This window comes from Brassica napus, chromosome C1, assembly GCF_020379485.1.
Source record: "Brassica napus cultivar Da-Ae chromosome C1, Da-Ae, whole genome shotgun sequence".
NCBI classification, from domain to species: domain Eukaryota; kingdom Viridiplantae; phylum Streptophyta; class Magnoliopsida; order Brassicales; family Brassicaceae; genus Brassica; species Brassica napus.
The window spans coordinates 17,444,634-17,462,777 of NC_063444.1; the positions used below are offsets into that span (position 1 = coordinate 17,444,634).

The 18,144-nt window shown below is 32.1% G+C and overlaps 1 protein-coding gene across 1 annotated transcript; it reads left to right on the forward strand.

Moving 5' to 3' along the window:
• Positions 1-13,831: 13,831 nt before the first annotated feature.
• Positions 13,832-14,287, forward strand: LOC106394246. Its single transcript, XM_048743737.1, has one exon. The coding sequence runs from the start codon at positions 13,832-13,834 to the stop codon at positions 14,285-14,287; it is 456 nt and encodes a 151-aa protein (XP_048599694.1).
• Positions 14,288-18,144: the final 3,857 nt, after the last annotated feature.

Consider the following 18,144-nt stretch of genomic DNA (forward strand, 5'->3'; position numbering starts at 1 on the left):
TAAACTATATACCATATAAAATACATAAGTATTTTAATTTCAAAATTTACTTTGAATAATTTTTTTTTGATAAAATCTTTGAACAAATATTGTCAACTTAATTGTTTAAAAATTATAAATTACTAAAACTATTAATCTCACAATGTCAAATTTGTTATCAGTAATTTAAATTTTTTGCTATAAAAGATACAAAAGATCAAAAAATCAAAAAATCAAAAAATCATATGACTAGAAATTGTCATTTAATAGATATTAATATTAAAAATATATTATATATGTTAATATCATTTAAATTTATTTATATATCCTATCAAATAGAAAAATATTGTTTGGATTAATAAAATTTATGTTCGCACCAATTTAATTATCAATATAGTACCTATAATAATTTATTTATATAATGTTCTCTTGCGTGGATCTTAACCTAGTTAGTTATTAAGTCCAAAACTATTCTTCAAACCCAAAACAAACACATACATACTGTATTTTGGGGTTTCTTCGTATCAAACAAACCCTAATCTAAATGTTCGACAAAACAAAAAGAGACTTTTTAAAATTATCTATAAAAAATTATATAATTATCTCTAAGAATTTGTGTCATCACGTTTAAAATTAGATAAACATATTATAAATATATTAACTTGTATTTAAAACTAGGCCCGCATATTTTCCGAATACTCTCTTTTTTGATAACTTGCTAGGCATTATCTTACTGGCCGACAAGCACCTAGCGCGATTCCGAAAATGGGTTTGTATGTGATTTTTTTTTTAGTTTTTGGAAACAAATCCAAGTTCTGAAGCTGTTTAAATTTGTATTTAACTAATAATAATATAATATGAAGAAAAGATCGTTTTTTGAAAGTAAAAAAACTTCAATAGCTAATTAAATTAGCTTGTAACTACGAACAAATAACGATAACACTGTATCTATTTTCGATGGTTGAAAATCTAAAATGTTTACTTTATTGAAAAAAGTTTACAATAAATTAAGTTTACAATAAATTTGATTTTATCCATTTTTCTGAAGTAGAGTGGTTTATTTGGTACAAAATCGTAGTTTGTTTGAAGTGAAGGCTAATCATGATACATGGAAAAAGATTTGTGCGTGGACCTTTTCATTACTACAATCTTTATTTTGCATTACATTATTTGGTCAAGCTTCCATCCCATATCCACTTAATTTTTTTCTACATAATTTAAAGGAGTATTATTCTAAAGTTTAAACCCACTTAAGTGTTTTTGTTTGATTATATTCCACGATATTTTATGCAGGAGACACGTGCGAAGTTTCAACTTCAACGCAAATTTGTTAAAAACACACAAAAGTAAAAACTGATAATGTTTGAAATGGAAAACACTTTTGTTTGTGCATCTAACTATCATTCGTATTCCTTAATCCTTACACCCGCCACATATTTTCTAGGCTGTTCGAATGAAGACACGCATGTAGTTTTAAGCATATTTGTAATCATTATTATGCATTAAAAATGAGATTGGATCCACACCTTTTCTTGTTCCTTTGGCGGCATGTTACTTTTTCTTAGTCATTAGTGAGTTAGTGATGGTTATGACTTATGGTGCTATATTTAGTTGGACTAATGTTGAGTTTTGATTTCCATTATTGGGACCATTATATGTAAATATAATGGTCAATAAAACATTATTTACACGTGTGGGTAATAAGAGGGTATGACCACAACAAAAGTTGACTAATAACATGAATAGCATGGCGTCATACGAATGTACTCCCATCCTTTCTAATAAGTTGAGATGTCCTTTTATTTCTTCTACGCCACATTTTATCCAAAACTCTGTATAAACAAAACTAGGTGTTTTCCTGCACCATGTGCAGTAATAAATTTTCAAAATCAACTTATATTTAAAAATAAATTTTATTAAATATTATAGATTTTACTATTTTCTTACTAATATTTAATATAGATTTGATATATATTAAAAGACAATTCTCTTAAATAGACTTTTTTTTAGTTTTTGTCACAAAAATAGACTTCAAAAACTAAAATGACCAAAATAGCATTTTTATTTTGAAAATTTTAACTTTTTTTTATTTTCAAACCCTAAACCCCACCCCTTTAACTCTAAACCCTAATGTATAGATTAATTAACCCTAGGAGTATAAGTGTATATTTAATTCTTTTGATAAAACATTTAAGTATATTTTGGTAATTTTTATTTTTAAAGTCTATATTTGTGACAAAAGCTTTTTTAAGTCTAGGGAATTTCTCTATATTAAATTAATTTGTATAAAACTAATAAAAATGATATAAAATTGTATAATTATCAAAAATTTAACCTAAACAATATTTATAAAATTTATAGATATTTAATAAACTAATGATCTTACGATTAGATATTTAAATTTCTTTTAAAATGTAGAAATTTTTGAAAGCTTTACTAATATAAATTGTATAATTATACAAAAATAATAATATTTCAAAATTTGAAATGTTGATGTACGAGCTATTACCATATTTAAAAAAAGTTTACCAAAAAAAATATCAATATTAAATGTAATATATGAACTATTACCATATTCTAATAAGTTTGCCAAAAATATAAATCAACATTAAATGAAATTATTCATGTCATATTTTTCTGGAAGTCATGTAATCAATTTCAGTAGTCTTTTCATATTTATTTTGTGAAATTGATTCTAGAGATGACATGTGGCAAAATCACTTCGCAAATATAGTGTATTAAATGTAATATATGAACTATTACCATATTCTAATAAGTTTGCCAAAAATATAAATCAACATTAAATGAAATTATTCATGTCATATTTTTCTGGAAGTCATGTCATCAATTTCAGTAGCCATGTCATATTTATTTTGTAAAATTGATTCTAGAGATAACATGTGGCAAAATCACTTCGCAAATATAGTATAGGGGATTTCTTCTCCATAATTGAACTATAACATTTTAGGATATCTTTTTATTTAAACAATTTTTGGAATAGTGACGGCCCGTTCTTCTCTTGAAACATGTTAATTTGTTTTATTGCCCATTGATTACCGGCTCATGCTAAAAAATACCATAAACTTTTTTTTAATTATATATGGATATCCTGATCTCACTGAAATGATCCAAACTAGTCACGTGTTGTCATATATTGATCTTCTATTCTTTCTAACCTTGAGGTTTTGCTCTCGAGTTAATCACCACCGGACTATAAGTTTTGGTTTAAAATATATATATATATATATATATATATATATATATTTTATTTAAAATTGTTTTACTATAATTTCTTATAGAGTAAAATATTGAATCGTGGATATGATGACAACCTTGTATGAACTGAATCCTCTCAATTAGCAAAAAGCATTGACAGAAGCTTCAAGCTGAGCCTCTCGAAGATATATTAAATAAATAGATTAAAAAGAAAAGCGCTAATTAAAAAGTATTGGTAATTAGTTCTTTTAATGATACTAAATGGCTGCTTTTGAATTATATTTTGGTCCGGAGAAAATGAGTAACACGGTTCGAACAAAGTGAGTAACGCGTAGAAGCTGGTGAATCAGGACCGCTAGACTTTTTATGGGATCCCTTGAATTATTGTATTACATTTTAACAATGGTGGTTTAGTCATCCTTTTTAGATGGTTTTGTGATTGATAATTCGGGATTCTGCTAGTATAAGGGTGGACAATTCAAGTACGTACATAATACATAGGACCGGAACCGGATCTAAGGTTTATTGTCACTTGCTGAAAAATCAGGATAATATTGAGTGAATGACTTTGTCCAAAAAATAAACATTGAGTGAATGACTTTGAACCTAAAAGTTAAACTATTTAAACTAAAACTATCCAATATTAAATTAAGTTGAATAATTATAATTATTTAATAGTTTTAAATTAAAATTTATGAATAATTTAATCAAATTTGTATTAAACAAAAATAATATAACTCTGATATAATTAAACTAAAATAATATAACTCTGATATATATACAATGTATTAATTTAAAAATAATCAAAATATATAAAATATATTCATAACTTCAAAATACTAGTTATTGTTTAAGTAAAATACTAAGAACCAGAATTTTTTTGAATATTAATAGTTATGTTTTTAATACTAAACAATATTCGAACTGATCCATATTTATACCTATAATGTTCTTTCCCATTCCCTATAAATTTATATCATGTAATCTTTTAATTAAATGATATATACGCGTAGACATACAATTATGTGCAAATTGATGTACATACATACACCCAACTTTGCAGAAAACGACAATTCGTGATGGACATCAATTAGAAAATTTAAGTTACTAAAAATGACAGAATTGGTCTATTTAGAGTTTTAATTAATCAACAATTGGGAATATTAATAATTTGAGGATTACGCAGTCTAGATACAATATATTATTTGTCTATTTTGGTCGCCGTAATAAGGATATACCTACTCTATCTCTACGGCTGTCTACACGATTGTTAGAGTGGGGACAAACACAATCTTTACAATCGCATTAATTTAATTACAATATTAAATCTTTTAGATTCCAGTTGGGGTGTTGAACAACTCACCATGCTGTATAATTACACAGCACGTTACTTTTAAAATGATCACAAAGATAGAGATACTTTGCCTCCGGAGCAATTCATATTTGATTAGTTAAAACACTTACAATAAAACCTTTGAGAGACAAAATAACATGTTTAAATTGTTGATACGTCGCTTTGGCGACTAGCTATTCATATTTAATTAATCGTACGTGCACTTGTTTGATCTGAAAAATATATTACTCGCGTTGGATCAAGTTGATATATGCTTTTGATCTATGAACATATGAACGGTATCGGTTAAGAATAACAAAGTATAAGTAGACATGCTTCATTACAGATATTCAATAGAGAAACCAAATATCAGAATACATTCATTAGTCTCATTCGTTATGTGAAAACTATCTGGTTAATTTTTTTAGTCAAAAAAACTATATTTGTTATGCTACACCATAGTTGCTCACATGCAGTGCCGGTCCTTTTGACACAAATAGAGGAAGCATGTGCTTCCGGCCTGCCATATTATTATATAACTAGGGATCGCGGACGCGGAGTTTTTGCATTTTAATCTATTTTTGTCTATTGCTTAATAATCTAGCATTTAGTTTTTCAATGCATTTTATCTTCACCATCTCCTCTTGTCTTGTTTACATTTGTTTTCACGTTATGTCGTTTGATCTGTCTTAGTTTTGGCTTGTGTAATAACTTAACACTGCTCATTCTTCTTTCATTCTTTATTGATTGATATTTTTATTTCGCTTAGCTCTGTGTTGCCACTAATTTGCTCGAATCATTTTTCATCATCTGTTTCGTATTCTTTTCATATTCATTAACTGTTGTCTCCAATCTCTTTAAATCCTAAAAATCCTACATGTTCTTTTGTTTATTAAATCACATATTAAATATTGTTGAAACTGTTTATTTATTCTAATAAATCATTACGATTATAACTAAGATGATATACATAAAAGACTGATTATAATTTAGTTGAAATTAAAGTCTAAAGTAGAAGTTATTAAACTTGCAATCCTTCTTTTTGTCATACAAGATAGCTTTAGTCAAATCAGTTATATTGATTTAGAAAACCCATAAGCTAGTTCAATCCCAAACAACCAAAAAACAGACGTATTTGTTATTGACGCTGTAGCGGGTTTCCTTTACTATAAACATAATTGCTTGTCACAACTGTTAATAAACCCAAATGTGTTTACAAAAGCTACCCATATAAGAGTTTCATACTCATTTCTCTTTCTCTAGTCATCTCCTATGTTAGTAGCTATCATAATACAATCATCAAACAAAGGACATATCTCTTGGTTCCATATAGAATATGCAAAAGGACTGTTTTCTACAGACTCCATTATCACTGAGTATTATAAATATCAAACTCTGTCTACGGTCTATTTATATGTTGAGGAAATGCCTCGAAATGTAGCTTCCAGATAATGATTTCCAGGTCAACTCATTGCATGTTAACCTCCACAATAGGATCATTGGATTTGCAGATACCGCTACATGTCAAGTCGAACGCAGCTACACATATGTTCTCTGCTTGTGCCTTTCATTCACAATCTGCAATTCTCCCAAGAACCAGAATCAATGTTAAATGAGGTAAAAGTTTTAGAGTCATAACAGACTTTGTATAGCCAAGCCCAATAAACCAAGCACCCAACGTAACATCCCCACTTGCCTATTTGTGCAGAAAATGACTTGATCATTATATAGTAGCACCGAGAAGTTAGATGGAGAATGAGGTATGAATGCAAAGTAGACAAAACAGTCAAAATCTTACTGATTATGGGAAATATAAGAAATCAATTCTCGTGAAATGGCGTATAACTGTCCAATAGCGTGACAGAAATACTTGTTTCTGTTCTCACCAAACTTCCAATTCTAAATGTATATATAAATCTATTATAGTTATTGTCAGCGCTCTGTTGCGATATTTGTTAGCTAAAATAATCCATCCAACATAATAGGAAAAAAAACCAACGAAATTGTAAAGCTAACCATCAGCTGAGATGCTTTTCTTGTCCTGACACATTGCAAGCTTAGTGATTTCACTGTCAAAAGCAACAAACTAAGCAGTCATATACATCCGAGACATTTATTTACAAACAGTTTCTAGCACAGAAAAAACATATTATTATGTTACAAATGATAAGTTTGATGCATAAATACAGTTTAGAATTTTTTTCAGCTGAACATTTGTGCCTACTGAATTACCTTACAACACCCACTGCATTGTGATTTTGGCATGTTAAAGCTGAGATTTTGGCATGTTAAAGCTGAGAATCAACATTGGAGCTTGTGTTAGCATTTAGAACATGAAATATAGCACCATCAATTTCCAGTGTTAATTCCATTGACAATAGCTGTGCAAAAGAACTCTGCTAATAAGGTAATCGTGATTAGTAATTTTTTACATCTTAGTGTCGTACAACTTCAAAACGATAGACATTTACAATCGACGGCTCTCAAAGATGGACCGCAAACCATCTAATGATATGCTTACCTCGTCGTATAAATAATCCATGTCACTTCCCTCCCACGGGTAACGTTGTTTGTGAAGATCAATTCCCTCCACCTCTTCCTCAACATTAGGATGCTCTGCAATATAACCTCTGTAAGGTTCAAATTTATGTCGCTAGAATTATCAGAGAAAGAAATATAAAGTACACTCCAAATCTTCAGGAGCATCGACATTTTCTTTATTCAATGATCTTCATTCAACCTAACAACCATCAAAATAAAAAGAATGTGAGACACATAATCTTCAAAATCCAAGTTTAATGAATGGAAAAAAAAACTCAGGAAGACAGAAAATGTCAAACACTCACTGGTTTCTTCTTCTTTTACTTCTTGGCTCCCGTGAATGAACTGTCAAAGCCATCATTATTTGCAGGAAAAAAGATTAAACAAAGCAACTGATGCAAAGAAACAAATATGTTTCACAGTACATAAACTCTTCTTGAACAATCAGACAACGAATAGTATGTCTCCCGTGTAACTCAGCTGAGTCCTCGATGGCATCCTGAACGACAAATGTCTTCTTCTTCTTCTTGGTTAGATCAAAGGGTGCAAGCTAAGGATAACCAAAGAAAATTAAAACCATACAATCATGATTTATCAGGCAAAATAAAAGAACCGATGATGAATTTATTAAAGATGGAGAGATGTAGAGACTAAAGAAGAAAAACTGATTCATGAAACTCAAAGAGTCAATCTGTGTTTCTTAGATGAGTCATGAACCGATGATTAAAAATTGAAAGCCCTAAACTTCCATTGAAGAGAACGCTTACGGACCAAAGAGGTTTATTGGGCTTTTTTTTAACGAATCTCATTTCAAAACGTGAGTTATAAAGTATTTATTAAATCATTAGATAAAATAAATAAGTGTGGGTCCCACAGAGAAAACGGAAGAAGCAAAGGTTTCCGACCTTCATAAATATATATTTGTTTCAGCCATCAATGTACAAAGAATCCTTTAGCTCAGTGGTATAAATGTTGTTGTTTAGATCTCAATAACCCGGGTTTGAATCACACATGACACTTTTTCACACTTTTTAAAAATGGGACCCACATATCACTGACGTGTCGCATCAGGAGTGATGCAACTGTACTATTATAATGTAGATTTATCAGCCACATATTTTCGTGCCTCTGGTCTATTAGTAATACTGTGACAAAGCATTGCAAGGAAGCTGGGTTCAAACCCTCCTTAAAGAATATTTTATTTTTCAGCTTTTTATTTATTATTTGCTTGTGGTCTCAAAATGTGTAGGACCGGCTCTTCTCATATGACGGGTTGGTTTATTCGGATTTGATTTTCAAAATTACAGATATATTTCACAAATCAGTGAACAACAACAATAACATTGATTACAACAAAGCAAGGTAGGAGTATATATCTCCATTAACAAATATCTTCTTTTTGTAAATGGAAACACGACAAACGTTTATACAAAACGATGATGACAGCAAAGAGCATTCAAAATTTACGCTACGAAAAAATAGGGAGTTAACGACTGCACAATTCGTCGTTAAATCGTCTTTAATCTCCTATTACAAAGATTTATTAGCTCGTCATAATGCGTCAATCGTCGTAAAATCATCGTAAATACTACGACGAACATGACTAGTATTTAAATTGTCATAAACTGGTTCGTCGTAAGTTAGACGTAATATTACGTCCACATATCTCGTCGTAAATTAGCCGTCGTTATGTTTTCGTAAAAGTGGTTGTAAAAAGTAGGTTAGATGGACGTAAATTTACGACGAATTCACATCGAGATTCGACGTTAATTAGTCGTAAGTCTTACTACTAGTTTATGACAAATTAACATTACTATTTATTCATTTAAAAAAAAATTGTTTTAAATTATAAATATAAAAAATAAAAAAAAATTACAAAATTATTTTATTTCAAAAAATTAAAATAAAAATCTAATATATTAAAAATTTATAATATCCAAAATATATTACAAACCAAAAAAAATAAACCTAAAAGTCCAAGTCGTCACGTAGCTCCAAACTACGGCGCTCGGTCTTTCGCTCTAGCTCCGCCTGCTCTTCCGGTATGCGGTTGGGGTTTATGTTTGGACGTTCCACCCACCACATCTCCACAAATTCCGGGTTCACATCCGCCATGAGATCAAACATTAACGCCATGGCCATCATCTGGGTCCTGTTCTCCGCCATGACGGTGTTGGCAACCAACAAAGCTTCCCGGAGCTGAGAAATTTCCTCCCTTGCAGCAACGTGACATACTCTCGTCCTCGGAACATCGTTCACTGAACCAATTCCGACCATCAGTTCCTTTCTTCGGGACAACCAGTAATTAATTAATGAATTTGATTATTAGTAAATATATATTAATTATTATAAAATAATTAAAACATATTAAAATGTATATTAAAATATATTAATTACATTTTTGAAAAGTTTGTCATGTTCGACGGTCGACAACTGAACCGCCATCCGGATTTTGTTGCGACAGCTGGGTCTGAACCTCTTGGATCCGCCTCCACATCGTTGTGGATCCTTTCTACCCGAGCATCCACAAACGTTTCATCCGCATGTTAGTGCGTCTTCTTGTAAATTCGGGAAAGAAAAAGTGTTTCTCCTTCCTCAGCAGCCTATAATTTTTTTTTATAATAATGCGTGCTTAATAAATAATTTATTAATTATTAAAAAATAAAAAAAATAATTAACACTTACCATCTTTAGGGCAACCCCGGCATGTGGGATCTGTCCAGAAGTATGGGGCAATGGTAAATTGCCTTCGGTATCAGGCGTTAACTGGGCTGTAGAGCAATTGTTGGACGTGTGAATCGAGCGAGGCAAAAGCCTAAAGGCCTCCAGGTCTCTCCAAGTCTTATCGCTGACGTATGTGGGTTTTGCAGCATCCCATTGATACCTCATCTTCTCTTTCCGGTTGCTAACAATGTTCTTAAGGTGGTCCATCGCCTTAGCTTTCTTCCCTTGCTCGTTGACGGCAATAAACCAATTCTACTTTCGCTGGAAAAAAATTAATTCATTAATAAATGTAAAAAAATAAATTGGAAAACAAAATATATAAAATAAAATTTAAAATAAAACTTACCACAAAACACTTGAACCAAGTCTTCCGAATGTGTTCTGGTGTAAGAGTTTAGTTCGGATGCGCTTCAGAGAAGTATGACTTGATGGTCACTGAAACGGATCGTCCAAGGCAATTGTCCGCCTTAAACCTGTAAAATTGACTGAAAACTAAATAAGATATATAATTATAATAAATGAATGTAAATATGAAAATAATTACAAATCTAATCAAACTTACCAATAAGTATTTGGTGGTCGATGATGGGTAAGCCTGGTAACCAGTTTCTGAATCTCACAATAAGATTCAGATGACAAATTATCTTCGGGCAAATATTTTTTAAACAACTCATTCCATGCATCCATACAAACTTCAGGTAAGTTATGATCAGTTTTGATATTAATCATCCTAGCTGCCAATGACAATTTAGAAAGATCTTCTCTACAACTTTCATAAATTGGTTGATTATCTGCATCTAGCATTTCATAGAACCTTTTCGCATCGAAGTTAGGTTCCTCTACATTTTCTACTTCTGCAGCAGCTACTGAGGTTGTTTCACGAAATGCATCTGTAACCATGTCATGCATCCTATCATGATCTACAATATGATCCTCCGGAGGGTGACTACTTTCAAGATGCAAATGATCACTCGGTTCTTCCCTATTACCACCATCTTCATAGTGAGTACTACTACTAGCTTCATTCCTACTTTCACCCTCTCCATGATGAAACAAAATATAGTAATGTGGGGTAAATCCTATATTTACTATATGTTTCCAAACCGTTTCACTACGAGCAAACTTGGTATTCTTGCACTTACGACAGAGACATAAAATTTTACCCGTTTCATGCGTGAGAGGTGTGTTTCCGGCCTGGTAATTGAATATCTTTGTCCCGTTGAGAAATTCGTTTCTCACAACTCCCGCATAATCTTTATGTGCATACATCCAACTCCGGACCTTATAGATATTGCCACCATTAGACAATTTTTTGAACTTTTTTTTTGTTTTTTTTGTGCATCTTTAGAATGGGAGAGGAATGCATATTATAGGAAATTTTTGAATTTGGTAGGTGGGAATGTTGCAACGAATTTACTGCTTCATAAAATTTACTTTAACTTAACAACTATATTACAACCACTTTTACCATCCATACATACAAATATTTATCACGTGTACAACAACCTCCTGTTTACTCGTAATGTAGTCATTAATTAGATCCTAATAATTTATGACGTAATTTAATCGTAATGCAACAACTACTTTACGACGACATTTAGAAATCGACGAAACTCGTCAGTAAATATGTCGTAAGGCTACAACAAATTTATGACGAATTGTTCTCGTTGTATGTTTACGTCGAGTTTACAACGATTTTTGATATAGACGTAATGTTGACGTAAATTCGTCGTAAAATTACGATCATAATTTTTTAGTCGTAACGTGTAGTCGTTACTGGCGCGTTTTCTTTTAATGTTACTGTATATTTTATATATGTATGTTCCTCTCCAGCAACTACGCTTGATGTAATTGCGACCACGAATACAACTTATTAAGTGATTCCCGATTATATGACAAAAAGAAATTCTAGCCACAATTTACAACCTTATAACATTAAGTGTCGCTGCGTTTTATCCAAGTTCTTGGAAAAATTAAAAACCAAAACTTCAAAAACTTTCTGTTGTTGGTATGCTATGAAAGTATTTTAATGTATTATCTTTTAAATTTTAAAAATTAAATTGAGTTTCAGTTTATTTTCTTCTATTTTAAATGAAGTAACTAGTAAAAATAAATTTATTACTTTATTTTTAGAATAATATATTTTCTATTATGTTATAGAGTAAACAATGAAATAAATTTAAAGAATAGTTTATTCTAAACTCAGTTTTTTTGGGTAAATTCCAAACTTAGTTTTAGAGTAGAAAATAAAGTGTTAACAATCATTAGTGGTAGGGTTTTTCTAAGAGTGTTTAACCAATACAAATTTAGAATAATATAATTTTGTTATTAAATTTAAACAAAAAATCTTCAGTCAATGAAGCAAGATAATTCTTTTCGGGATTACCATTTTCTGGGAGTATCTAGAGACATTGCTCATTCATTATTTTAATATTGTTATAAACGTAAAGAAAAAAAAAACGTCAAGAATACACGCACCAAAAGTTGACGTTCTCGTGTGTACGTATATTATGTAGAGCCTATGTTACTATGCAGCGCACAGTAAATCCTACTTTTTTTACTTCTATATAAACGAACGTTTTCATTCAATTGTAACTCGCACCTTATCTCTCTTCTCCCTCTTTATAATAAACTCTCTCTATCGTATATTTATCATATATCTGTGTTATCTCCTTTCTGCGGATATAAAATTTCGCTCTTATTTAAATTTCTTGATACTATAAAATTATAAGTTATTTTATAATACATTATTAGCACGATCACTCTGCGATTCTGTAAAATTTATATATATCATATATAACCTTCTATAATGGTCGGTATACCGCCTATATTACTATTTATTATTTTATAGTAATTATTTAAATTTATTATCATTTACCTATATTAATTTGGGCGGTATGTCGCCTCGTTAATAAACCTTGATTGTTAAATACACCATAATTATTGGCTTGGCTGTACTGCCGCATAATTTATTTGATGTTATAATTTTTCTAACGCCATAATACGCTTGATATTTATTTGTTTATTATATTATAGTTATTATATAAATGTTTGGTCACCTATATAAAATATTATGAAATTTATGGAATTTGGTTGACTGATTATTACAATATTTCCCGATTGATTTTTGGTTCATACGATTTAATCCCAACGGTCACAAAGAAAAAATTTCAAAATTTTTACATTTCTCAAACGGTTATGAATAGTGTTTTCATCTATAAATATACTCATTCTTGACTCATTTACTTTATCCAAAACATTTCATCTTCTCTCAAATATTTTCAAATCGCTCCATCCCGGTTTTTCATTGCAAGAAAGATGATTCGCATATTTTTGGTTTTATGTGCAATTCTAATTTTTGCATCTATGTACGGTCTATTTATTGGAGAATTTACTCCTGAAGAATTACGATCAATGTCAGTTTACTTTTCTATGCGCTATTTTTTCTTGTAGTTTCGTGTATTATTAATATAAATGGTTCATTTTAAAATTATGAAATTCTAATAAAATATATTATTTTTGTTTTAGAAATACAAATGGCAAACATCGAGAAACTTTAGTTTCCGGCTCTGAAAATAACTGGCGGAAATTACATCGGATGAGTCACAAATGTGAAACCTTACCTTGTAATGAAGAAGTTAACTGAAACGAAAAAAATCGGTAACAAATCGCCGCCCGAGCATACAGCCGAAGCGATAATCTTCCTGAAGAAGCATTTAGATAATAATCTAATGCACGACTATGCAAACATCGAGGACCCAACCGAACTTTGGCAAACCTTGAAGGAGAGGTTTGATAACCAGAAAGAAATCAATCTCCCTCACGCTCTTGAAGAGTGGAAAAACCTGAGGTTTCAGGATTTTCAAAAGGTTGAGGAATACAATTCCGCTGTTTTGAGGATAGTTGCACAACTAAATTATTGTGGTAGTCCCGTCTCTGAGGCAGAAATGCTCGACAAGACATACAACACTTTCCACAAAGAGCATAAACTCCTACCCCGAATTTTCAGAAAATGGGTACACTAGATTTTTTGAATTGATGGTTACGCTCATGTTGGCTGAAAAAAACGATGAACTACTAATCAAAAACCACAATTCCCGACCTACGGCAGCCAAGGCATTCTCTAAAGTGAATGCTATGGCGGTAGAAAATTCGGAAAGGAGAAACCAGACTAACCGAGGTCGTGGTCGCCGTTTCAACAACAAACGTGGAAAAACTTACAATCCCAAGTGGAAGAGATCTAACAAATGGGTTAGATCTGAACAACTTCCTAAGGGTAAAAAAACTCAAGAGGATACCACCCAGAAGCGTGAGACTATATGTTACAAATGTGGATGTAAAGGACATTGGTCTCGTACCTGTCGTACTCCTCCACATCTCTGCAAGTTATATCAAGAGTCCATGAAAGGCAAAGCTAAAGAAGTGAATCTCACAGAAAACTTTGAAGGGACATCATACCTCGAAGCCTCTGATTTCGCAAATGAGCTGGACTAAATTACTCCTGAAGAAGACTGAAATGATCATAATAAAACAACTGAATATTCTTCAGTACTTTCATGTATAATTATTACATTTCCTGTTTTAGATGAATAATGATGTTTTAACGTCACCTTAATGTATAATTATTGTGTGTTTCTTTTATTAATATTTATGACAATTTCAGAAATGGATCAAAATGCTAAAGGAGCAAAATCCAAGAACCGGTATGTATACCAGACAGTGGAACAACGCACACTATTCTGAGACAAAAGAGATATTTCTCTAATATAAAACCGACAAGAATTGTCGTCAATACAATATCAGGTCCTGCAGACGTGATTGAAGGAGCTGGTAAAACAAACTTTATGTTGCCAAATGGAACAAAGGTTTCCATAAACAATGCTCGATATTCTCCTAATTCTAAAAGGAATTTGTTGAGTTTCAAAGACATATATCTTCACGGATATGATACTCAGTCTGCAACTGAGAATGGAAAGAAGTACATATATGTAACTTCTGATAAATGTGGCAAAAATCACATACTGGAAAAGTTCCCAAAACTTCCTCCGGGATTGCATCATACTTATATCGATGAATCGAATCAAATCATGTAGTGAAACAAAATCCAGAAGAATTCACATTATGACATGATCACCTTGGACACCCAGACACTACAATGATGCGTAAAATCATAAAAAGCTCACATGGTCGGTCATTCACTGAAAATCCAGAAGATTTATCAAGGGAATAAAATGACATGTATTGCATGTTCTCTTGGAAAATTGATTGTAAGGCCATCGCCAACCAATATCGATAGAGAATCACCAAAGTTCCTTGAAAGAATTCAAGGCGATATATGTGGACCAATACATCCACCTTGTGGACCATTCCACTATTTTATGGTATTAATTGACACATCCAGCATATGGTCAAATATTTGTCTATTATCATCTCGAAATGTGGCATTTGCCAGATTTCTGGCTCAGATAATTAAACTGCGAGCACAGTTCCTTGATTATACTATTAAAAGAGTTATATTAGACAACGCTGGTGAATTCACATCCCAAGCATTCAATGATTATTGTATGGTAACGGAAATTGAAGTTGAACATTATGTTGCTCTTTAATTAAGTGTCTGCAACTCATTGCAAGACCATTGATCATGAGATCAAAACTTCCAACCTTTGTATGGGGACATGCTATTTTACATGTAGAAGCACTCATTCCAGTAAGACCAAGTGCATACCATAATTATTCTCCAATACAATTAGCGTTTGGTCGAGAATCAAATATTTCCCATTTAAGAATCTTTGGTTGTGCGGTATATGTGCATGTGGCACCACCACAACGTACAAAGATGGGATCACAAAGAAGATTGGAAATATATGTTGGTTGTGATTCTCCATCAATTATACGATACCTAGAACCACCGACTGGTGATGTCTTTACCGCACGGTTCGCCGATTGTCATTTTGATGAAAAAGTATTCTCAGTTCTAAGGAGAGAAAACAAAAATGTAGGAAATGATATCAAATGGAGTGTACCATCATTGTTACATCTTGATCCTCCTACTAAGGAGTCAGAACTAGAAGTTCAGCGAATTATGCATTTACAGAGTATAGCTAATCAGCAACTTGATGCATTTGCACAACCATGACGGTAACTAAATCCCATATACCAGCTTCAAATGCTCCTGCTTGTATCAAAATATCAACTGAGGAAGGACAAGCATATAATACACGTGAGTCTAAAACATGCCTGAAGCGTGGTAGACCTGCTGGTTCTAAGAATAAAAAACCTAGAAGACAAAAGGATGTCGAGATAAATGACACACCCAAAATAGCATAAAGTATTTTGTACGAAACAAATAATGAGGATACTGAGAAAGTTGAGCATCATGAGTCAGAAAATAATCATGAAATTTCTATCAATTACATCCATAATAAGAAGATATGGAAAAGAAATAAAATGGTGATGTTGATGATGCCTTCTCATATATTGTGTCAAGTGAAATATATGAAGAAATCGATGATGCAGAACCAAAATCTGTTTATGAATGTCAAATGAGACATGATTGGAACATATGGAAAGATTCAATACAAACCGAACTCAATTCGCTTAATAGGCGAGAAGTGTTTGGATCTATTACACTCACACCTGCAGATGTGAGATCAGTTGGATACAAATGAATTTTTGTCAGAAAGAGAAATGAGAAAAATGAGGTTACGAGATACAAGGCACGCCTTGTGGCTCATGGTTTTTCTCAAAGACCTGGAATTGATTATGAGGAAACGTATTCTTCTGTTATGGATGCAATCACATTTAGGTTCTTGATGAGCCTAGCAGCTGATAAAAATTTTGAGATGCTTCTCATGGATGTTGTTACAGCCTATCTATATGGATCATTAGATACTTATATCTACATGAAAGTTTCTGATGGATTTAAAATGCCAGAAGCATTAAGTTCCAAACCTAAAGAGTTATGTGCAATAAAATTTCAAAGATTGTTATATGGGTTAAAACAATCTGGACGTATGTGGTATAATCGTCTCAGTGAGCATTTAACAAAAGAAGGATATGTGAATGATCCTATATGCCCATGTGTTTTCATCAAGAAAACAACATCCGGATTTGTGATAATCGCGGTATATGTTGATGATCTTAATATTATCGGAACTAAAAGGAAAATACAAAAGGCATCAGACTATCTCAAAAGAGAATTTGAGATGAAAGATCTCGGACAGACACAATATTGTCTTGGCCTACAAATAGAGCATTCTCAAAATGGTATATTTGTGCATCAATCCACATACACTAAAAGAGTATTGAAACGGTTTAACATGGATAAATCTATTCCTCTTAGCACACCGATGGTCGCTAGATCACTTAATATTGAAAGTGATCCATTTCGACCACTTGAGAAAAATGAAGAGATACTTGGTCCAGAAGTACCATATCTAAGTGCAATTGGAGCGTTGATGTACCTTGAAAATTGTACACGGTCCGATCTATCATTCGATGTTAACCTTTTGGCGAGGTTTAGCTCATCTCCCACACGGAGACATTGGAGTGGAATTAAACATATCTTTCGTTACCTTCAAGGGACCATTGATTTGGGCTTGTTTTACCCTAAGGATTCAAAAGGTCAAATGGTTGGTTTTGCAGATGCATGATATCTTTTGAGATCCACACAAAGCCCGATCGCAAACATGATATGTTTTCACGATCGGAGGCACTGCTATATCATGGAGTTCTCAGAAATAAACGCTCGTGGCTACTTCTTCAAATCATGCTGAGATCATCACACTTCATGAAACAAGTAGAGAACGTGTATGGCTAAGATCAATAAGCCGACACATTTGTTCAAGCAGTGGGATTGACGAAAATATAGAGCCAACTATTCTATATGAAAATAATGCGGCATGTGTTGCTCAAACAAAAGAAGGATATATCAAAAGCAATAGAACGAAGCATATTCATCCGAAATTCTTCTCATACACTCAAGAGCTCGAGAAGAAGAAAGAGATTGAAGTAAGATATGTCCGAGCATGCGACAATGCGGCCGACCTGTTCACAAAATCACTTCCTACTTCAGTATTCTGAAAACATGTCCATAACATTGGAATGTGTCATCAGAAGGATCTATTACTGCTCATTCGAGGGGGAGCTTACATAGTTGTACTCTTTTTATCTTACTATGGTTTTTTTCATTGGGTTTTCTTGGAAAGATTTTTAACGAGGCAACAAAGACGTAAATAAAAAAGGATAGTGACACTGGTCTCCAAGGAGGAGTGTTATAAACATGAAGAAAAAAGAACGTCAAGAATACACGCACCAAAAGTTGACGTTTTCGTGTGTACGTATATTATATG